The sequence below is a fragment of the Pleurodeles waltl genome, chromosome 12 (assembly GCF_031143425.1).
Source record: "Pleurodeles waltl isolate 20211129_DDA chromosome 12, aPleWal1.hap1.20221129, whole genome shotgun sequence".
NCBI classification, from domain to species: domain Eukaryota; kingdom Metazoa; phylum Chordata; class Amphibia; order Caudata; family Salamandridae; genus Pleurodeles; species Pleurodeles waltl.
This window is the reverse complement of record NC_090451.1, coordinates 657,078,029-657,101,272: the sequence shown is the minus strand read 5'-3', so window position 1 is coordinate 657,101,272 and position 23,244 is coordinate 657,078,029. Positions and strand designations below refer to the sequence as shown.

Here is a 23,244-nt window from a genome sequence, read left to right as displayed (position 1 = left end):
AGAAAGGACGAGTGGGGGAAAGGCGTTTGGGGGAACTTCCAGGTATAAGCAGCAAAGTCCTCTAACATATATTAGCAACTGAGCGTATAGACAGATATACCTAGAGATGCACAAAGCAGGCTCAAGCGGTATGTGTCTTCCGACTAACGTTGCCTGCTCGTCTAAGCACCGCTTGGCTCCCTGGCAGACTGCCTAAATTCGGCCTACCACAGCTTCAATCCATGACCATAAACTGCCAATTCATATTCCTGGAATTACCACAAAACGACTCATCGCTTTGGCTAACCCTAACCAACACTTACTAACCTGAAGGAATATTCATTAGGGAATATGACTGGTTACATTTATTTTCTCCCTTTTTTATGTACTGTAAATGCTACAATAGGACTTTGTTTTTATGCAATCTTTCGGGGCTAATATTTTTCATTAGAATATAATTATTTTTCAGTTATGTTTTTTATACCTATATTTTATAGAAAATGTAAACATAACTAAATACCACTTAACATCAAATTTGCAACAGCATGATGTTTGCTTAATTTTTATGTCCTATATAGGAATAAAATAGATACCTTACGTCGTATAAACTCTCCCGGAAAATCTTTTCAAGCATACACTTTATCAGCATGTTCCTCCAGAAGACTTTAGTGCTTGATACAAACCTACAGTTTTGAACAGCTCCCCTTTTTGCATTTTAAAAAGGTGGCGAGAAAAGGGGTAGCAATAAGGCAGCTCATCTTTGTTTTTAGGTGCTTTGTCTCCGTCACTACAATAGAACCTCGTCCACTGCAATTCTGTATGAATACACCGAGAGATATGCTTGCCTTGCAGAGTTGTCAGACACAAATGCTCCAGGCAGATCGCCTGCTTCCTACAGTACATGCGCCGGTCCCCGACACATGAATGTAAATCCTGAATGTTTCATGGAAATACAAGTAAGGTCAAATATGTGGGCTTGAAAAAGCAATCCTGAGTTTTGTAAACGTGTTCTACAATATGAAATTGTGTGTATCTACGAAGGAGGGGGGGGGGGGGTTAATAAAAAGTATCTGACTGGATTTTTCACAAATTCCCACAAAAGTAGCATCCATTCTATAGCCACAGCTGAACGTTTGTCATGTCATAAGTCATCAACACCGAAAGCTGTATTATTTCTCAAGCAGTACTACCGATGTTAGATCGCACCCTCTTTTTACATTTCTCCCCCCATTTCCACTGATTTTATTAGATGATTTGTAATGATTTTGACTACTAGGGCAAAAAAATAGAACTCCCAAGCAGTATTCAGTCGTAGAAGCAGCCATTGTCACCAATTTCAGCGTGGGACAAAGGAAACAACTATATCACAAGAGTTCAGCCGCACAGTCAGGCAGTGTCACTAGTGATGAGTATTTAACAAGGAAATTCATAAATCAGTAGCATTCCGTCTCACAAGATGCAAGTGCCAGATGTATGTTCTGCTGCACTAAAGAGGCGCATGTATAAGAAGCATTCAGTCTCACAAGCAGGGAGTATATAACAAGCATACTGGACAAAGAAAATGCACATATGAGAAGCACTGCCTTTTAGCGTTGGAGGGAAAAAAATAGACACAGAAGGCTCTACGCCTAGAAGACCCTGCCTTCCCTCCGCCCCCAGAATACTGAGCTTTACCTGATTTAGCAAGCTGATAGACCTCAGCAGGCGCCTGGCTCACAGGATCTTTCACATACGGCACAACAATGCCAGCCGGGAGATGCTCCATGAGGAATGTATGTGCTCGGTCCAGATGCTGCTCGCAGTCCGAGTCCAGCAGCAGCTGCACTCGATAGTAATTGTTCACCCAGTCTGGGTAGGATCCAAGATTCACCCGCTTCTTGAACTCGTTGTTTGCTTGGCTTAGCACAGGGGCGATGGAGACCTCATCGGCATTGACATACAACTCGCGGCAATAGAAGTGTCTCTTGTCATTCAGAAACAAGTGCTCCAAGCCTTCCAGGGCCCGCTGCATAAGCGAGGGTACACCTGGAAACACATAGACGTTGCGCACACTTACTAATGGGTACTTAAAGCAGGCCCCAGTGCGTCGGTCTATGCCATAGTTAAGCTGTGACGAGAGGGGCACACGGGCCAACTTCATCTCAGGACAGGACTCGTTGGCAACGCCAAAGAACTTGTGTACCAGAGCAACCAACTCAGGATGTGGAAAGAGCTCCTCCCCAAAAGCCTGTGCAACAGCCTCGAACGTGACATCGTCGTGGGTTGGGCCAATGCCTCCAGAGCTCAGGACGTAGGTGAAGCGGGAGGAGAAGGCAGATATCTCCGAGGCAATGGCAGCCACATCGTCGGGGACCACCGAGATCTTCTCCACTTTCACCCCCAAGGAGCGCAGTTTCCGACACATATAGAAGGAGTTGGTGTCTTGAGTATGGCCCTAAATAGAATATCAACACAGGTGGGAAATTATTTGCATAATTATTATATCATGAAATTGACCTATAAAAATGCCCCAAGTGTGAACTTCTGAGAAGTTTGGAGATAATCAATACTGTGCAGAAGTTTGCTGAGAATGTATTTGAAACTTAACATCTTAGTTATTAACACGTTTCTGAGCCTCACCATTTTACCCCATTACTCACACACCCAATAAATAAGCTTAAGTAGTTAGTGCTTGGCAGGCAGTAAGCTAAGTCCATATTATGCACTTGGGAAACTAAAGCTACAATAGGAGACTGTCAGAGGGGTTAATCTCCTCACATAGGCCCTCATTAAGACCCTGTCGGTCCGAAGAGCGCCAGGGCCGAGGTGGCGCTCTCACCGCCGACCGGCCGGCAGTGAAGACCGCCACATTAGGAGTGTGGTAGTTTGGCCTGTGCTAAATCGCCACATCCCTGCTGGTACTGCCAGGGCGGTCGGACAGCTGGGCAAGAGATAAGCATCTCCGACCCTGCGGTCCACCAATACCACAAATCCCCTTTCTGCCAGGGATTTCGTGGCAGTAGCACCACGGAAAGGCTACTGGCGACAGGAATTTGCATTCCTGTCGCCGGTACACAACTCCCCTTCCCCCCATCTACCCAAGAGCCCCCCACTCCCTCTTACCATACATCATTCCCACCCCCCACAACCCCCACCAGTAATCCCCCACCCCCAGTAGTGACCCCCGCATACACGTACTCATTCCCCACCCGATCCCCGTACTTACTCCCCAACCCTCCGCATACATGCACGGTACCCACAAGCACACCCTGACACTCACTCACAACACCCTTACACTCTCACTCACAACACCCTTACACTCACCCGCACACACACACACGCAACACCCTCCCAAATCCACACACATACATGCACAACACCCCCACTCACACACACACTCACTACATTCTCCCCCATTGACACGCATAAACACTCCATTTCCCCACCCACTCCTTTTCTCAACATAAATACACACATATCCCACCTGTGTCTACATGCATGCATACACGCACCCCGACCTAGCATTCACATTCACTCACGCATCACCACATTTACACACAGACACACATGCACAAACACTCCCCGCCCTCCCCCATTCATGACATGCATACACACACTCACACACATCCATTTACATAACCTACCCCCCTCCCCTTGCAGAGGACACTTACCTCATCTGACGAGGTGCTCCTCCCTGAGGGGAGGGGACCCAGCACTCCCACCGCCAGCAGCGCCCGCCAGGTTGTATTACAAGTTGTAATACGGCTGGAGTCCTTTTGGTGGGGCAAAGCTGGCGGTGGAACCGCCTCTGACCGCCAGCACAACTACTGGAGGATTTCCGCCCTAACTGTGGCAGAAATCCTGCAGTACTCGTAATGTGGTGGCGCCTGTGGCTTCAGCGGTCTTAGGAAAAGATCGTCAAAGTCATAATGAGGGCCATAGTCATTAGTAAAGTGTGATCAGGGAAATACATGAAAGTCTTTACTCAATAACTTAAGACACCCACGACCTTGAAAATTATCGATAAAACCATAACCACATGTTTGGGGAGTGGGTATAAAAGCAACAATGCTCTTTCCAACATGATGGCTGCAGAGAATCCAGACACTGGGCCAAAAAACTTGCACACTTTCAACTATTTGCTCACATCTCACCTGCCCTTCAAGCTATGCAATGGCTTCCCACAGCCAGAAGCTCAGCTTTCCAGACACTCTGCATTACTCTCATGGGGCCATCCATGGCAAATGCCCCACCTTCACCTGGTTATCTTACAAAGATATTCAAAGAAGACAAATCTCTACTCTAGGTTGGAACCCCAGCTGACAATCCCTTCTTACAAGAAGAAATGCATTGGTGGAAACCTTTTCTCTGTACAAACAGCAAAACACTGAAACGCTCTCGCAGCAAACACAAGACACACCAAAGATCACCTAGTTTTCAGGAAGGAGGTGAAGAACTGATTCATTACAAGATTATCCAACAAGAAGCTGACTGAACCACCTGCTATCTTTAGGAGTGTGAGCAATTCAGAACTCAAGATGCTACATTCAGAAACCAGAAACAATCACCCAAAGGTTTCCATAAACAACCACACATTTACCTATATTTCACTTTCCAGCAAGGTCAACCATCCTTGACCTATTATTGCCTGCAACCTGAGCCACTAACAGGCACAATAAGTTATCTTTGCTGCTAAGAAGAATGCTCCTTTCTGACTTGATTGACAATTTGTTTATGATTCTGCCAACTACTCTTCAGACACTAAGCTGAAAACAAAACAAAATTGCAATCTGTCCCCGCCTGAAATACTAGGACAACAAGTTGGAGTTCTTGAACCAGCAAACATGATTACAACAATGGATGGAAAACTGCAGAATAGCATGAACCAGGTGACCTGGAAGGCTTCTTGGATTCCTGGGACGCAACGTTTGTGGATGCAACACCAGGTCTCATGACGCAGATAATGAATAACATAAAACGTTGTCCTCTTGTTGCATGCCTGCTTCATAGAGACCGAATACAAGATTCTTTGGGGCCTACAGCTAACAAGCTATTATCAATAATCCCCCAGGCTGGGAAGGATCCTCTGGATTGTGCCAGTTAGGGCTTCGTTTTTAGGTCAAGTATAGGTTGCACACAGCGCTGCCAGCAAGACATGCTGTTTCAATCGATGGGATTTTAACCACGGACACTATTGCCATTCATTCTTTGTTGTACTTCTGTTAAATGCTTCCTTTTTACTGGTGCATTTGTCTAAATGTCCCTCCTTTCTGTGCTTAGTTCCCCTTCCAGGCCATTTCACTAACAGAACATTTTTGTTGGCCATCCCAGCTCGCCCTTGTCCAGAGCTCTCTGCTGTCAAAGGTTCATTTGTGAGTCTCACAAAGTCCATGTTTTTCTTAGTATTCTGCGATCTGTAGTCCTGTTAATTCCCTTATAAAATCAGGTAGACACAGAATGCAGAGAAGTCAAACATGGACTTATTGAGCTGCTCACGCGTGGACTTTGGACTCTTGCGGGCTCGGCGTCTCCTGGCATGAGTTTTAAGTCTGTGAGCGCACCAACATCTCCCCGCACATGAGTGAACTCTTCACAGTAATAAAAAAATTCACTAATCCTCCCTCCGAAGCCACCAACATCCCCTCATCGCAAGACCTCTGCGACAAACTGGGCACTTCCTTCCACCGCAAGACTAAGGACATATGACAACTTCCTCCCGCAGAACTTACAACTGACCCAGCCCCCCAGAACCCACCCCAACCATCCAAAGCTGGTCCACGCTCACCACAGAAGAGACTGGAATCATCATGAACAGCATTCACTCCCGAGCTCCAACAGACCCCTGTCCTCACCACATCTACAACTGAGCCAGTGCAACCATCGTGCGCGAACTCCGCAAGACGCTGAACTGCTCCTTCACAACAGCCACCTTCCCTAAAGATTGGAAACACGCTAAAGTCCGCCCCCTCCTGAAAAAACCCAAAGCCAAACCATCAGAGCTCATGAACTTCCGACCCATCTCGGTGCTACCCTACCCAACCAAAGTCCTGGAAAAAGCCATAAACTCGCAGCTGCAACAGTTCCTCGAGGACAACAACACTCTGGATACCTCTCAGTCTGGATTCTGCAGCAACCACAGTACAGAGACAGCTCTTCTTGCAGCCACCAATGACATCCGCACACTCCTCGACTGCCGTCACACCGCAGCACTCATACTCCTTGACTTCTCAGCAGCCTTTGACATGGTCTTCCACAGCACCTTATGCACCAGACTCCACGACGCAGGAACCCGCAGAAAAGCCTTGCAATGGATCCACTCCTTCCTCACCGGAAGAACACAGAGTTAGGCTCCCACCCCTCATAACCAAACCAACATAAGTCAGCCGCGGAGTCCCTCAGGGATCCTCCCTGAGCCCAATGCTCTTCAACGTATACATGGCTCCGCTGGCAGCCATTGTCAGAGCCCACGAAATGAACATCGTGTCATATGCCGATGACACACAACTCATCATATCCCTCACTGAAGACCCAAACAAAGCTAAAAGGATCTTTCACACCGGGATGAAAGTCGTTGCCGCCTGGATGAGGGAGAGCTGCCTCAAGCTCAACTCAGACAAGACCGAGGTAATCATTTTTGGAAACTCCACCTCAGCCTGGGACGACTCCTAGTGGCCCACATCGCTCAGCGCACCACCTACTCTGACTGACCACATCGGCAACCTAGGAATCGTCCTTGACTCCTCCCTATCAATAACCCGACAGGCACACCCGCTGCGAAATCTACAAAATCTTCGAATGGATACTGGTTGACTGCAGCAGAATAATCACCCATACCCTAGTCACTAGCAAGCTCAACTATAGCAACACACTCTATTCTGGCACCACAACTACAACTCATCCAAAACGCCGCCCCAAGACTTGTCTTGAACCTTCCCCGGCAAGAACACATCTCCTAAAACCTGAGGACCATCCATTGGCTCCCAGTAGAGAAGTGAATCAACTTCAAACTACTGACCCACACCTACAAGGCCCTGCACAACATCGGAATGGCCTACCTGAACCACCACATCTCCTTCCATAACCCCGCCAGACCCCTCCGCTCTGCCCAGCATGTGCTAGCTACTGTCCCACGCATCCAGGAAACCACCACTAGAGGAAGATCTTTCGCATACCTCGTAGCTAAGAGTTGGAACTACCTGCCCATGCACCTCAGACAAAGCCCACCTCTTACCATCTTCAGGAAGAACCTCAAAACATGGCTCTTTGAAAGAGGCCCAGACCCACCACCAGCACCTTGAGACCCTCACGGGTGAGTAGTTGCGCTTTACAAAAACATATAGATTGATTGATTGACTGTGCAAGGTGCTCACAGATAACATGTTTTTACACCGCAACACTAGCCTATTGCAAGCGATTGACATAACTTGTGACTAACTTTTTGTACATACATCACTGCACAATATTTTGCAAGGCACGGCTGCATCTTTACACGAACTGCTACGTAAACTGCAGAAAATACAAGACAATGTTTGTTAGAAATAGTTAATAAATAGCAGTTGCTAATGTTATGACACCTTAAGAGATCCATTGTTAAATCATAAACAGACTCATGTTCTTCGGAATTCCATAGATTGTCTGTAGAAAAATACTTCCTCTCAAGGTGTCTCCAGAAACGTATTTTAAGTGAAGTGAATATGTCTCCGTGTGGTTTATTTAAAACATTAACTATTTCATTTTTCTAGACGAGAAAATAGAGAAAAATCTCAGCTTCAAATAGCTTGTAACTGAGTCGCACACTTGAGGGTTAAGATGATTTCATAATGATTCCAGTGCCAGAGGCACAACGGAGGCTGGATTGAAATTTACAAGGTACTTAATAAACATCTATAGATGATCCAATTCCCAAAAAATGCTTCTTTCATGGGAGTGCCTTCCTTGACATTTCTTCATAAAACACCATTTTAAAACTTGTTTTTCGTCAAAGCAGGGTTACTGAGCAGCGTGTCATTTTTTCACTGCTCCATGCCCAGTGCAGTTCTTGCAATGTAATTCTTGCAAAGGATGCAGCTCTGAACCATCTTCTGCATCCACAAGAAGTAAAACATGGTGTCATTTGTTTTTGACCTCTACTGGACATTGGTGGTCCGGTAAAGACGCAACACTTGGTACTCAGTGCTCCTTATTGCCTTGTTTAACTCCAAAGGGAACTGAAGTACCACAAACCAATATAAACTTTTTTTGTGAATTAAGTAAATCAGATTTTTTTCATACCATAGTAATAATGCAAGCGCTTCTGTGCTCGTGAATCCTCCTAGAAAGTGTGCTTCATTCACCCTGGGAACCACCTCGAATCATGAAAGCTTTAAACCCCCGGTCCTTCCAAAATAGCATAACCTCTCCTCCACCAGCCTGTTGTAATTCTTTTTGCTATTTATTTTGATTTACCCAAACCTTGCCACATCAACACTATTTTAAGTCCGGCATAGAGACAGGTTTAGCAAGCTTGCCAGCTTCATATTTTCAAAATTAATTCATAATAAACATGTATACATAGCTATATGGGCTTTGCGTTAGACCACTTCATCCGCTGGTCTGTGAAGTTGTCATTTCCATTTTGTTTCTGCCAACCACAGCACATATCATGAGACAATGGGTCAGCCCACTTCATCCACTATCTGTCTTGCACTGTGAATGACGACATTTCGCCTGATTAGATGTGCACAGCCTCCTAAAAAGTGGTGCAATTCAGTGACAATGCTGGTGTGCTTTGCGCTGGGCTCCCCTTTAAACTTTTTTATATTTTTGGCAATTTTCTTTTTCATATACCCTATGTCTGCAAATGAAAAATAAACAATACACTCATGCTAGGGCCAGGACTATAGTCTTTGCTGATGCCTCTTATAGTATATTGATAATACGTAAGAATCGCCACTGGCTCACTAATTCTCACAGCTGCGTTCTAACTCGCTGGCTCACTTACTTGCTCTCACATACTAATCATCCATACATACACTCACTTATCCTACCAAACACCTCTCCATCCTCTCACTCACCTGTTTTCTCATTTATGCATTTATTTACACTTGCCTATTCAACCATCCTTCCATCCATAATCCCTTCACTTATCTATCGATGGGCGGTGATCCATTCAGTCACATATCCATCCACCATTCCTCACTCATACATTTATTCAACCATTCCCTTGGTTACAAATAATGTAGGGAAATAGTGTTGCTTGTAAATCAACAGCATTTAGGGCCAGATGTAGCAAAGGTTTTTACCTATTCTGTGTCTATGGGAAAAAGTGTTCGTACATATGGCCCTTAATCCCTACCAAAGTTGCTGTCTCTGTAAAGCAAAGCTGCCAGAGCATAAACAGAGTAATATAAAATTCAAAAATGTATATAATTACTTATCAACGTGAGCCAGTGCATTAGCTGCTGTCTCCGAAGGGCAGTAACTGTGTAACAAATGGAGCAGCAGGGTAATCTAAATCGTGTCCTATGCAAATTTCAAAATCTGAAATACAAAAAAAGAAGCACAAGAGGTTCACGCCATAATGTGAGGGGTAGCAATGCTGCAAGCTGCTTCTCTGGTCAAAGTGGTAATTCCTCATTCTTAGTCCTCTAGACAATGCTTTAGCTGTGTCTCTGATCCCAGTGGTAATTCCTCATTCTAAATCCTCTAGACAGTGATGCTAGCTGCTTCTTTGGGCCCAGTGGTAATTCCTCATTTTAAGTCCTCTAGACAATGCTGCTTCTCTTGTCCCATCAGTAATTCCTCATTTCAAGTCCTCTAGACTGTGCTGCTAGCTGTATATCTGGTCCCACTGGTAATTCCTTATTCTTATACCTGTAGACAATGCTGCAGTTGCTTCTCTGGTTCCTACAGTAACTCCTCAATTCTAAGCCCTCTAGGCAGTGCTGCAGCTGTGTCTCTATTACCAGTGGTAATTCCCCGTTTAGTCCTCTAGACAGTGCTGCAACTGTCTCTCTGTTCATACAGCCACTACACTTCAATCCAAAATACACAGGTAAAAAACATTGTCATTTACAATGCCAGTAGCTCTAACTCTCACAAATGCAAGACCTATTGCATTGCAAATGCTAGTTTAAGTAATGTGGATGCCGACATCCTGAACATTATACCAGCCAACAAGTTCTGTAAGGTAAATATAAAGTTGCTTCACTGGGCATGTATAGGATATATTCCTGGATGCTTATCCAGAAATCACCTCAGGAGCCTAGTGCACCTTCAGATTGATGCTTTGGCTTTATCTCTAGACGTAGAGAAGGCATTCAACAGGGTCAAGTGGGAATATCTTTCCTCTGTACTTGAGAGGTCCGTCTTGGGCCAAGTATTTCTCTCTATAGTCTGTTGGCTATACAAGTAGCCAATGGCTTAAATAAACTGTAGACACTTTTTGGACAGGTCCTTCACAGATGGGGAGAGACACTCATCAAGGACACCCTCTTTTGTCTCTCCTGTTTTTATTAGCTCTTGAACCATTATCCATCACAATCCACTATTCTCCCTTACAGCATAACCACACCATCTGTACAGGTGAAATCCTTCCTTTAAGCAGATAACATCTACTCACGCTGATCAAACCAGGAGTCACGTCCTTTCCTAAGGTTTTCTATAGGTGCTTCCTCTCACTTCTCATGATACAAAATAAGATATAAATAAACCTTACTATTAAGGCTAGCCTCTGTGTTACAATATGACACTGCTTACCAAGGGCCTTCAACACTTAGAAATGCAGGTTACAAAGGGTTTGAAACCATTGATCAAAGAAATCCGCACACATTTGTTGCTAAAATCAAAAGGTAAAGTGGTTCCACCTGGACCCTTCCACATGAGGCAACATTCAAACAGTCAAGGTGAACACTGCACCTTGTTACAACTATGAACGTGGCATGCTCCCATTATTGACCACAGACCTCTATTGACACAGCTAAATGAAGATATCAAATCTTATATATGGGACGGAAGAAGACCCATATTGAAAATATGCGTATTATAAGCCCACAAAACGAGTCGCATGGTTTGCTCCCAAAAACAATGCACCAATCATATGCAACAGAAATGTGTGTGTTAACCTACTTTGGATGCTGTCCTCTCTAAACACACACTGGTTACTACCACACTCAAAATGCAACCCAGTGATCAGTGCTAGGTTGTCTGTTTGCAACAAAGCACTTCGTAAATTAAATGTAGATCCTTTAGTACATGTAACGACACCAATAGGGCATAATGATTGCCTTGTTACTGGTGGTTCAGTAAGTACACTGGAATGAATGCATGGAGAAAGGGATCACCTAAACTGACCTACCACTACAAAATCAGAAAGCAAAATCCTTCAGTTCTCTATGTGCTGAATTTACAATTGGGAACACAAATCTTGGGGGTATTGTCAAATAGCGCACTGGTTTAGACAACAGTTGGTGTCCTCGCCATAGGATTTATCTGAATGACTTGTACTGAAATTTATCAGAACCAAGGACTTCTTTTGGTGTGTGGTGTCAACCTTATATAGCTCTAAGATAAAACATCTGTTCTCATTATTCACCGAACAACAAACAAAGCTGTTTTTGCTTAACAAAAAAGAAGGAACATGGTCAACTGAAGGATGGTTATACCTCTTGTAATTTCCTGACACATGCATCAGAAGGTTGAACCTGAAATTTCTTGTTTTTTTAATACATTTTTTTTCTTCACAAAGCCCTTCCTTCCTTCGCCTCACGTGTCATGTTTTTACCTGGCATTTCAGATCATACCCATACCACTTGGTGATGATGCTTTTTAAACATCAAAACCAAGTGTCCAGCTGACTACAGTAAAATACTTTGAAGGATGTCAATCTCCCCCGTATAGGAGGAAAGGAACTCGTGGTTCCAGAATGCCCCTCAATCAGAGAATACAAAACAGGTTTAAGAAGTCAGTTGATTGTGCTCCAAGGTACATCGTTTGAGATATTGCTATGAAGAAGAGGAATTAGAGCAGCATCACAAAAGAGTGTGACTACAACTGAGTTTTCAGGCTGACAGTAGGCTTTACCATCTTTCCTTTTATCAGTGACCGAGAAGGTCAACCCTTTTTTTAGACGTTTAAAAATTTGAGGATTAAACTGTTGATTCACAATGAAACTCTTCTAATTTTTAGATTGGTCAAAGGAGATTCATTTTTTCTGGTATAAACTTTAATGCCTCCAGTGTGATTTTCAACTTTGTAACTAGCATCTAGACCAAATTACTTGGTGTGTGATATTTGATAGTAACCTACTTTAAACAAAACGGTGAAAGATTAGTTATAATTAATAAAATATTATATTTGTATTAATCTGTGCTGGGAATTACTTTGGCTTTTCATGTTAAGTTCAAAGAGAAAGATTTTATTTCACGACTAGTCCACACTCCTGCTGAGATGCACACCCTACTGGGTTGCTTTAGGGTAGGTGTCTCCAACCTTTTCTGTAATAGGAGCTACTTGTGTTCAATAAAAATCAAGGGGGGCTACTATTATTGAGAGAGCTGTAGTTGTGACCACATTTAACAAGATCACTTTAGCACTTTAGCAGCCACCACATGCACAACTGCCTTCAGTGATCACCTCCGTTCATCAGGAATGGTTTCCAGAAGTAATAACATCCCTAACACCACATGGTTTATCAGTCTTACATATTTTGTGGAAATTCAACCAAAAATACCCATATGTCTTGATAACACTCTTTTTTTCAATTTTGATAGAAATAGAAATATAATAATTCAACCAGGAAACATCTTTAATGTAGCAGGCTGGGCTGCACACAGGCGAGCAACGTAGAGGTAGCTGGAGATCTACCAGTAGCTCACGAGCTATTGGTTGCAGAAGCCTGCTTTAGGGATTTTTTCACTTCAAACCATTTTGAGATACTGTAACTGATCTATGACGTGTTCACACAAAGCATTAACCGTTTGGTGACTCCTTTCTGTGGCACTTGTGAGTCAAGTTGTAGACAGCACATTTGTAATCTACAGCTTGAAAGAAGTTACAGTAAGATAAATGCCCCATGATTAACGGTTAGTCCAGTCAAAGCAAATTAAGCCATTGTGAAGTCCTTACTGTGGCACTTGCGAGTTAAGATGTAGAAAATACATTTGTTATCTAGTGTTGTAAAAGAGCTACTGTAGTGTACTGTAACACTTTGGGATAACTTTCATGTCTCATGCTGTCTAATTGGTCACTGCACCTCTCTGCGATGAGCAACATATAGTAAATGAATAAAAGCTCTCAAAAGCCAAGTATAACTTTATCAACACAGAACATTTTGAAACTATAAACACATCACCCAGTAATTAAAAGTACAGAGGACTGCCTTTCTCTCTCCCTATTACCTAGTAAATACTGGACATTCGCTTATTTTCTTCATAAAAAATCCAAACCAGACAGAAATTCAAAGGATGTTTTGTTCCTCAAAAGACAAGAAAACTCCATCAAGCAAACACAAGAGAGCACCAAACATCATAATGATCTTTGCTATGTAGGATTAGAACATGTCTAAAATATGTCTTTATTATTAAGAGGTAACTGCGAGTATGTTACTGATAATAAAACAAATGGGATAATATTGGCAGCATGACTGGCCTCAAAGGAAAGCCCGATGATGTAGTGGATATAGCGATGGAACCACCACCTCAAAAGAACATAGAGGACATAGCAAAATGGCAGCTGTGTACAAAGCTCAAGTGTACATGGACAACTCTGCACCTGTTGGTTCTAGTACACCCTTTATTAGTTTGGGGTAGAAAACATATAATTAATGCATGTTTTGGAGTCTTCCGAGAAGGAGAGAGAGACTACCTAAGGAGACTGAGCAGTATACAGAGGCAGTGGCAGCTTGTGGCAGGGAAAAGGGGCTAAAATAGAATAATAAATATTTTTAAAAATAAAAATATATTTTTTTTAAACGTACCTCGCTCCTCGCCGCCCTTCCGTCGTCAACTGCAGGCACAGGCTCCCAGCCTGCCCTGCCAATCCTGAGGCTGCTCAGAGTAGAGTCTGGATTGGCTGGGAGCGCTCAGCCAGGGTGTTCCCAGGCAGACTGGGAGCCTGTGCAGGATCTCACCAGCCCTGCAACACAGTGCCGGCTGGAGAGAGCCTCCAGCGCATATGTATTTGGCCGGTCCGAATCCGCCAGCCAAACACATGTGCCCTCTGAGGGGAGTGCACAGTGTACTCCCCTCAGTTCGCGTAACAGTCCATGGCCCCACCCCATTTATTACAAAACGACAATAATAAGTTTATTATCGTTTTGTTTTAAAGGGTTTGCAGCTGCTGCTGGTTGGGGAGGGGAGGGAGGGGCTATGCCCCTCCGAACTAGCGGAGGAGCCGCCCCTGTACAGCGGCAGACCCTCCCCCAGTCAGATCTATATTTAATAAGCAATGTCAAAACATGCTTTCTTCTACCTCACCTTCAGGATTTCGTCGCCGATGATCAAGATTCCAGCAGTGACGTCATCCTGGGCCGGGACATCTACAGCAGCACTGGTCACCATGGGCATTGTTAAAAGCCCACAAATCCTAGTAAGGCGCAACAGGCTTCGCCCAACTCCAAAGCCAGGCAGCATGGAAGACTGGGACTAACGTCTGTTATTCACAAAAGTCTATGGTTCTGGGACACCTGAAACAAAGGACATGTCAGAGGCAACTTGGATCTGTTTTTAAAGCACAAAAACACTATTGTGAGGTGACAAGCAATGATGAAAAAAGCAAAATAACTCAAAACCTTTCTTCTTGCCTTGAAAGCATGGCCACTTTTGGTACATGTTCCATTTTCTGTTGGTCCTTTAAATAAATATATAGTGCACTGACAATGATTTTTATTGTGTTTGTACATTTCATAACTAGAGCAAAATGTATCAACATGAAAAAATGAAATCAATGAGAATAAAGTAATAAAAGTAATTGCATTAAAACACAGTTAGGGTTTTTCCATATTTCTGACTGTGCACGGAGAATTTTTGTTTTTTGCATGTATATATATATATTACAAATGATAATTACCTAGCACGTAGAGGACGATCTTGCTTTGCAAATGCAATGTTTTAAATGAAAATGTAGAAACTGATGGTAGTGTGTAAATCAATATAGCAATTTTCTGAGGGCGATGTGGAACCAGTCACAGCAATTTGTGCTTAACTGCTTAAATGAAACTTGATTGGTTAGCACGGTTATTTTAAGCAGATTTTTTTAATCTTGCACATCACTATTTGCTTATCTAGGGGAACAGTCAAGTGACTTGACAATATATAAACTGCCATGCCATGTGGAATTGGGCACAGCAAAATTATTGGGGCAATATTGAAGTGGGTTTTGTAATATTTACTTAAAAGTGACAATGAAAAATATCAATACAATTTTCAAGTTGTGATGTGGAAACGGGTATAGCAATGTACAAATAAGCAAGGTGATTTGCCCTACCAAATTAATAAAAAAACTCCCTTCAGGGTGGCAAGTTGAGCACAGCCCTCCTGGTAACAATTTAGCACAGGTGATCAACAATTTATCTTCCTGGTAGTATCCTGGAACATTAATTGAGTAGTCAATTTTCTGAAGTGTTCTTTCAAATGGGGGCAACACCCTGGGTAAAATACTAGAGATTTGGAGGCTTTTTACTGTAGGGGGAGGGGATCAGGCCCAATATTACTTGCCGTATTTCTAACGGTTTCTGCCACCCAGAGGCTCTATTTATGTTTTCCGACCAACAGTAGGGCGAGAGGCCAGTGCATTCCCAAATCATGTGTATAAAATTCGCCATCTGGCTTTTGCTCCATTGGCATGTATTGGGCGTATAGGGTAGATAATATGTAAGGTCTTTGGAGATAAGTAGGTCTGGTGGATAAAGTTATATTGAATACATTTAAATCTAGCATTGGAGCTGGCAGTGGGAACCCCCTCATCAATAGGGATCCAATCCCTCACCGATATTGGTTCTGCTATCACCCCCTCCCATTTGGTCTGGACTGGGAGATGCACCTCCGGAAGGTCCTTGCATAGTGCTCTGTAAAGGTGTGAGACTAAACGCCAGCCCCACCTCCCGCTCGCCATAGAAGTGATTTTCATGTATTTTAAGAACTGACCCGTGCCAAGTGTGAAGGATGCCAAGGCTATTAAAATAAAGTGCCCCACTCGGGTACAAGTCCCCTGGTGGGGGACCTCCAAGCTACCCAGAGTCCATGTTCTCTTTCAAACGGTAAGTCCTACCCACTTACTTTTGTTTGCCCAAAGTAGATTGGTGATGAGACTGTTGATCGTTGTAAAGTAGTGTCTAGGAATCCTACAGAATGTAACTTGGCGTGTGTAGAGACACTGAGGGAGCAATATCATTTTGAGATTTCAGTTTTCCCCATGAGGGATAAAGGCAAGTCCCTCCAATACCTCAAGGGGGCTCGCAGTCCTTGCACTACTCTACCGATATTGAGTTCCAAGAACGTTTCCTCAGTAGGCACCAGTCGAACCCAAAGATATCAGACGTCGCTCAACTCTCAAGGAAGCTCCAGCAGCGGCAGAGCATTATGTGGAAGCCACAGTCAGGGATCCCAGGGGGTAAAGTTTGGCCTTGGAGGGGGTCACCCGTAGCCTGGAGACCTCCCTGAACGCCTGCATCACAATCATATGTATTGGTACAGAGTAAGTCCGGTGACAAAGGTACATCAGGGCGTCTCTGCACAAAGAGAGACCACATGAGTGGCCTCCCTATGGTTATTTCCCACGCAACCAACGTCTGACAAAGTCTCTCAGCCAATGGCTCCATCGCAAGCACAAATAGGAGCAGCGAAAGGGGGCTTCCCTCTCTGGTGCCCCTGTATAGGCTAAACGGGCCTGATACCTCCACACCCGAGCGCACCAAGGCACAATGATCAGTATCTAATAACTGGACCTATTGGATGAATTTAAGGCCCATCCCAAACCTCCTCAAGACGTGCCAGAGGTATGCCCAGCTCAGAAAACCGAACACTTGTTTGATACCTAAAAGCGCAAGTGCAAATGTGTCATCCAGGAGTCACGAGGTCTGATAGACATGGGAGAGCCTTCTCAGGTTATGTAAGGTACATCTCATAGGGATGAACCCCGATTGCACAAGGGACAGGAGATGCAAGAGAAGCCGAGCCGCTATTAGACCGCTAAGCAGTTGGACATCAACAATTAAAAGGGAAATAGGTCTGTAGGCTGAGGGCATTGTCAGGTCCTTGTGGGGTTTGTGAATTATCACTATTAGAGCTTCACGTAGCGCGGGTGAGAGGTTACCCCTCCAGAAGGCTTAGTCAAACACCTCCAATAGTTTATCTGCCAGGGTATCTGCATATCTGCAATAGAACCCAGCAGGGGTACCGTGGTTCCCCAGTGTTTTCACTGTTCTGAAGGCCCTGATAGCGGCAAAGATTTTCTTGTGTGTGATAGGCCTGTCTAAGTTGTAATGGTTGTCAGAGGCGAGGAAAGGGAGCAGGACCTCCATTATGTAACCTGTAAAGTTGCTCGACTGGGTAGATACCTGATCAGCTTAAATGACTTAGGCGGGAGCGCAAGACTTCATTTATGGCCCGCTGGGTACAGACAAGGGACCCTGTTTGATCGGCCAGGGTCAGGATTGGGGTTCAGGGTGCCTCCCTTTTAACTGAGCTTGCCGGCATGCAAGATGCCGAATTGTCTGACTTGTGGATGTCTGACCCTCCATATGTCACTGAGGTGCAATTCACATATCATATCTTGTAGTGCCTCTGTCATATAGGGTTTGGTGTGCTCGTGGAGGGGGGTGCGATCTAGTTCACCTTTCAAGACACAATTACAGTCCCCCGCCAGGACAAAATCAGCCGCTAGATAGGGGGAGGCCACCTGTGCCACATTAGTGTAGTAAGCAGGACAGTCATTGTTAGGTGCATACACATTAATTAAACAAATCTCTTGACGATCCAGGGTACCATGCAGGATTATAAATCTACCCTCCGGGTACAGGACGTGATCCAGGTGAAGAAAAGGCATCCCCTGGAGCCACCCAAATTAACACTCCCCCTCCCCCAGTGTAGCCGGAGTACGAGGTGGGATATAGCTGCCCACTCCAGCGCTTTTGTAGAGATGGTATACAGTCTCCCCAAATGTAGGTTTCTTGTAAGAATGCAATGGAGCTCCTATAATGTTTGAGGTAGTCAAACACCCTCCTACGCTTCTCCATCTGGGCGATACCACGGACATTCCATGTCATAAATTTAGCTGTGTGTTCCACCATCTATTAATTTTAGTAGTCCCCCCAACTCTCCCATCTGGGATGGCCCCATGTCCAAGACCTCCCCGATAAGGTGGGTCAGAAACTGTGGCTGGGCGTGTAATTCACAAGAGCAATAAACAATACCCCAACTTGTTAACCCAGTAAACACAAAACTGTTTCCCAAGTCCCACCTCCCCATGAGCAGCTGCGGTATGTCCTCCCACCCAGCATCTTGCCAGCCAAAGGCTAGCAGCGGCCACCACATTTCCCCCAAAGTAGAAAGCAAACTAAATCAAAAACTAGGCAATGTAATCATATATACTATGTTAGAGGTGAGGACGTGAGAGAGGGTGCGAGCCAGACCGCACTCAAGCTACCTCACCGTGACTCTCAGCTCTCACTTAGAGCCTCCTATCAAAATAATAAGACAACAAGAAAATAACCAAGTCATTGTGATTGTCTATCCAGTTCCCTCCTACCTGATGATAGGGCAGTAGTAATTATTGCCCACAAATATTAATGTCCTATAAGCTGAGACAGTTCCATTCGCCCCACCTCGGGGAGTGAAAAATATCGTGCCATCGAGGTCCCTGCCCCCGTCACCCCCAGTACTTACAACTTCTTGTGCCAACCCTTGGACTCATCGTTCACCAGTATTATCACTGGCAGTACCAGGATCACTGCGGCGTTGCTGGAAAGACTCCATTGAATCAGGAATCTCGTCTGTAACTCAGTGTGCCATCAGAACAAATCCTGATCTGTTCTGATTTACAACTGCTGCCCAGGATCCTCCTACACCTCTTATGCTTCCGGAGACGGGCAAATTATTGCTGAGTGCTGGGAAGACTATCTTGCTGACCCGCGCCCTGGCCTGCAGGAGGGTGTCCAGCCAGTCGCTGGCTTTTGCAGAGCTGAAAAAGAACGAAACTGGCTCTCCAAGTTGGACTTGGAGCTTTGCTGGAAATAGCAGGCTGTACTTAAAGTTCATATCGCTCATTCGTTTCTTGACAGCAAAACATGTTTTTCTCTCTTCCTGTACCCTCTGGGTGTAATCAGGGAATACGGAGATGGGTTTCCCCTGAAACAATGGAGGGCCTTTTACTCTGACATATTGTAGGATAGCATCACGGTCCCGAAAGTTAAACAGGAGGGCAATTATGGCTCTCGGTGGGGGGCTTCAGTTTTAGTGTAGGAGCCAGCACTCTGTGGGCCCTTTCGATCGCGAAGAACGTGAAAAGTATTTTTGGTAAAAGGGCTGTAGCAATCCATTCCTCCAGGAACAATTCAGCTGAATCCCCTCTGCTTTCTCTGAAATACCGAAAAAGCGTAGGCTGTTTCTCCAGGATCGCCCCTTGAAGTCTTCAATGTGTTCATCTAGGGGTGCTGTCAGCTTCTGTAAGTCAGAGACGTAGTACTCAAACAGAGGATTTCTTGTTGGTTGCAAGGTGTCCACATTTTGTTCCGCTATGGCCATATGGTCTGACACCTTCGGTGATCCGCGTGGAGGAAATCTACTTTGATAGCAACTGCATCAATCTTGTTGACCGCTTTTATTCTCTATCCCTGGATCGCCGCCATGAGATCCGCCAGAGATGGGTCAGAATCCTCTGCTCCTGCCACATGTTCTCCGAGGCCCAGTACCCCTCCATTTTCAATCACAGCTGAAGGCTACAGCGAGTGGGTGTAGTTGGCGATTTTTTTCACCTGGGCGGGGTTGGAGCCCTTATCCTTAACAATGATGGTGCGAGTAGCCAGCGCCAGACCGGATCTGACGGAACCCCCGAGTCTTCCATGGCCACCCCAGATATCTTCAGCAAGCAGGAACTGGGGTGTGGGCGTCCGGTCCAGAGCACCAAGGAGCAACTAAAAGGAGGGGGAGGGGGCATAGCACTCCCACTAGACCACTAACACCGCCAGTGGGGATACTCACTCCAAGGAAGAATAATGCCACTGGATCTCAGTGCCTTAAAGGCCAGACTCTTACATGCAGGAGGACGGGCCTCATGCACCCCTCATCCCTCCCCCAGGCAAAGCCAATTCAGCCAAGAAGGAGGTGCCTTAGCCAAGAGTAATGTATCTGCAAGGGGATGTTCAGGTTGGGGTGTGACTTCAGAAGTCCATAGCGGCATCAGTGCTGTCCAAGATGGCCAGCAAGTAGGCCATGTCACAGCTCCCCAACTCCGAATCCTGCGGTCTGCTCTCCACCACCAGGGGGGACGCCAACTCTGTAATAAGTGTTAAAGGCCTCCAGCAGTGATGATGGTGTTCATAGGAACAGGTATATGGGACTTGTACCAAACTCTGGAGAGTCTAGGAGCATGCGGCCCCTGCTTACACCACCAGCCATTACCCAAAGTCTGCAGGCCCAGTCGTCTTTGAATGCCATGAGCATGTTCTTCCATTAGGGACCTCGTCACCAATACAAATGCAGGGAGCTGTCCCACTGTTGTGTCCAAGTCACAGGACTGCTTCGGTGGTCCCTCGGTGTGGAGGTAGGAAAGGTGTGCAGCCCCCAGGCCTCCTCCGCGGCCTGGCGTCCTATGTTGGGAGCGGGATGACGCTCACCATAAGTTCTATTATCTTAACATGGCTCAGAGCGGTGCCACGAGTCGAAGGACGAGCTCACGAGGAGGGGGGGGGGGGGGGGGGGGGGGGGGGGGGAGAGGGGGGCGGCGGCGGGGGTGACTAAGAGAGGTTTCATAATATACTATACTGGATCTCCAACTGAGTAACAACTTTTATTATTTATTTTATAGGTAGCTTACTAACAGTAAAAGACAAAAAAAATACAGAATATATATATATTTTTTTACCACTCGGTTACATACACAGACATCTGCAGTAATCACAGAAGTCGACAGTGATTTCATAACGTAAAATAGTGCATTTCCCAATTATGAGTTTATCTAGCATTTATTTTTCATTTTTAATGTTATTTTACATGCAGTTATCGTTACCTATAGGTGAAAGACCAACCAAATAGTTACAGAATAAGTCATGTCTTAGACCTCGCTCCCATGTTCACTAACCTCGCAGCCATTGCACCCAGGATCACAGTTCCCATATTGTTTTTTAAATACACTTTGACTGTCTTAGATATATTATGTCCGCTGTGCACACGTTGTCAAGTGTCGAACAAGTATTTGATGGGCACATACAGTATTGGCTACAACCAGTCCTTGAAATTGAAAAATAGAAGTGCGGGTACTCTGTACTAGAGTACCTGCTTGTTTCTGAGAAGTACCGGTATTCTACAATTAAAAGCATTACATTTATCTTGAGAAGGGCAGGTAATCACTCTCTCAAAATAAAAAAGTGCCGGTAGTACCAGCCCATTTAAAGCACTGGCTGCATCAGAAAAATACGATCCAGGGCAAAGTGTCAGGCATTGAAGTTAGGGAACATATATAAGTCGATACTTCTGTATTTCCAGAAAAGTATGCCCCTTTGACTGGGAGAAGAGGATGCCTTAGGTGAATATCAGGCTTACTTAGTACAACACGAGACGTTAACAGGGAACAATCTGGGGCATTATACGATACCTATCACCCTTCACATGCTCGACATTTATCCATCAGAACCTTTCAGTACGTCATAGGCTTAAGCTGAGCCTGCCCGCACAAAAAACGATACTTTTATTGTTATTAAAAGATGAAGACAGACATACTGGTGATTCGTATCTCTTTCTTGTTGCGCAAAAAAAGGTGACCACTTATCCGCCACTCTTCTTGCACGATGAAGTTGACCACCTGTCTGCTACTTGAAGTCAGCCGGTAAATGCAGTTCAAAGTCCGATGTCAAGTCTCTTTTCAGGGATGCAACTTGTCAACCTCGTTTCAGCACTTCCGGTTCGCGTAACAGCCAATGCCAGAGCTGAACTTAAACTGAAAGCTGCCCGGGGCCGGGGCGGACTTGTAGTCTGTAGGGTGACCTAGGATTGGATCCTTGTCAGGACCTCGGCAAATTCTAGTTGGCTGTACCGAATTCAAAAGTGCTCATTGGCTGGGGCGTCAGCACGTGCCTGCGCTTTGTTTAAATTACTGGCCATGCCATCCTTTTCTGCTGGATAATGCACTTCCTGGAGAGGTCCATGTGTTGCTTAGTCACCAGTTAAACTCCTCATAAAATAGTGTCTTGCATACTTCTAATCACAGCGTGTAGCATACAGAGCAGAGATTTGTATTTTATGTAGACAGCTGAATATGCCCCGGCGTCTGCAATTGCACCGGGGGACCCCAGCACGTCTGCAGGGGCTAGTCCGGTTCCATATCTGGCTCACTAGTAGCTGTTTGATTCAGCTAGATCACCTTCAATCATGAATGTCTGAATGAAAACCATGGCAGAGCGTAGGGGTAGGTGGGGTGAGAAGCCTGGTCTTGGGTTATAACTTTTTTTTTCTTCTTCCATTAAGCCTGTTTTAAAATGCACACATATTCTCAGATCGGGGACAGAGGAACGAGGAGCATATGATTTGCCAAAGATCGGTTAAGTAAAATTGAAGCCTGAGATTGTCTTGTAGTACTGCTTATTAAAAAGACAATTACATTAGTACTATATTACGTTTTTGTAATTTAAATATTAGAAGTCTGTCGTTAGATCTGCCACCGTATCACATCCATGGTGGTAAGGATTGCACATCAGCTAAAATCTCATTTCTTGTATTATGGGAGTACTATTAGAGGAGTTTGGTTGTGTGTTCCACTGTTGCCTTTAGTTTTGAACTTGCCTGCCATCTGGAAGGCAGAGCCAACATTTGACGAGGCTGCAGAGTGGCCCAATTATGTTTCACATGTTAGTCCAGCAATGTAATCAACTTTGTAAACAGATTTTAAGCAGGTTCTTGAACTTTTAAAGTGGAACCACAAGTCCTTTAAAGTGGCAAGTTGACTAAAAAGCTAGGATTTTGCAGTGTCCTCCAGACATAGATGCATTTGGCATCATCAGGCATAGAGGACTACCCAATTTTCCTCCAGGAGTCAGGGTCAGACAAACAAGAAATTCAGTGCCCTCAAGGGAACTGTTCAATTCATTTCATAATTATT

At 44.8% G+C, this 23,244-nt stretch overlaps 1 protein-coding gene across 2 annotated transcripts in view; it reads right to left on the bottom strand.

The window, feature by feature from the left end:
* Positions 1-22,062, bottom strand: part of FLAD1 (flavin adenine dinucleotide synthetase 1) — a 50,030-nt gene extending 27,968 nt beyond the window's left edge. Inside the window, exons 1-4 of one of the 2 annotated variants that reach the window (XM_069218388.1) lie at positions 21,870-22,062; positions 14,412-14,620; positions 9,371-9,477; positions 1,654-2,413 (exon numbers count right to left, since the gene is read on the bottom strand). In XM_069218388.1, the coding sequence (XP_069074489.1) occupies positions 1,654-2,383 (730 nt within the window). In that variant the 5' untranslated portion in view covers positions 2,384-2,413; positions 9,371-9,477; positions 14,412-14,620; positions 21,870-22,062. The remainder of the gene's footprint in view (positions 1-1,653; positions 2,414-9,370; positions 9,478-14,411; positions 14,621-21,869) is intronic. The other variant, XM_069218387.1, reaches the window with a different exon arrangement.
* Between the last annotated feature and the right edge of the window lie 1,182 nt (positions 22,063-23,244).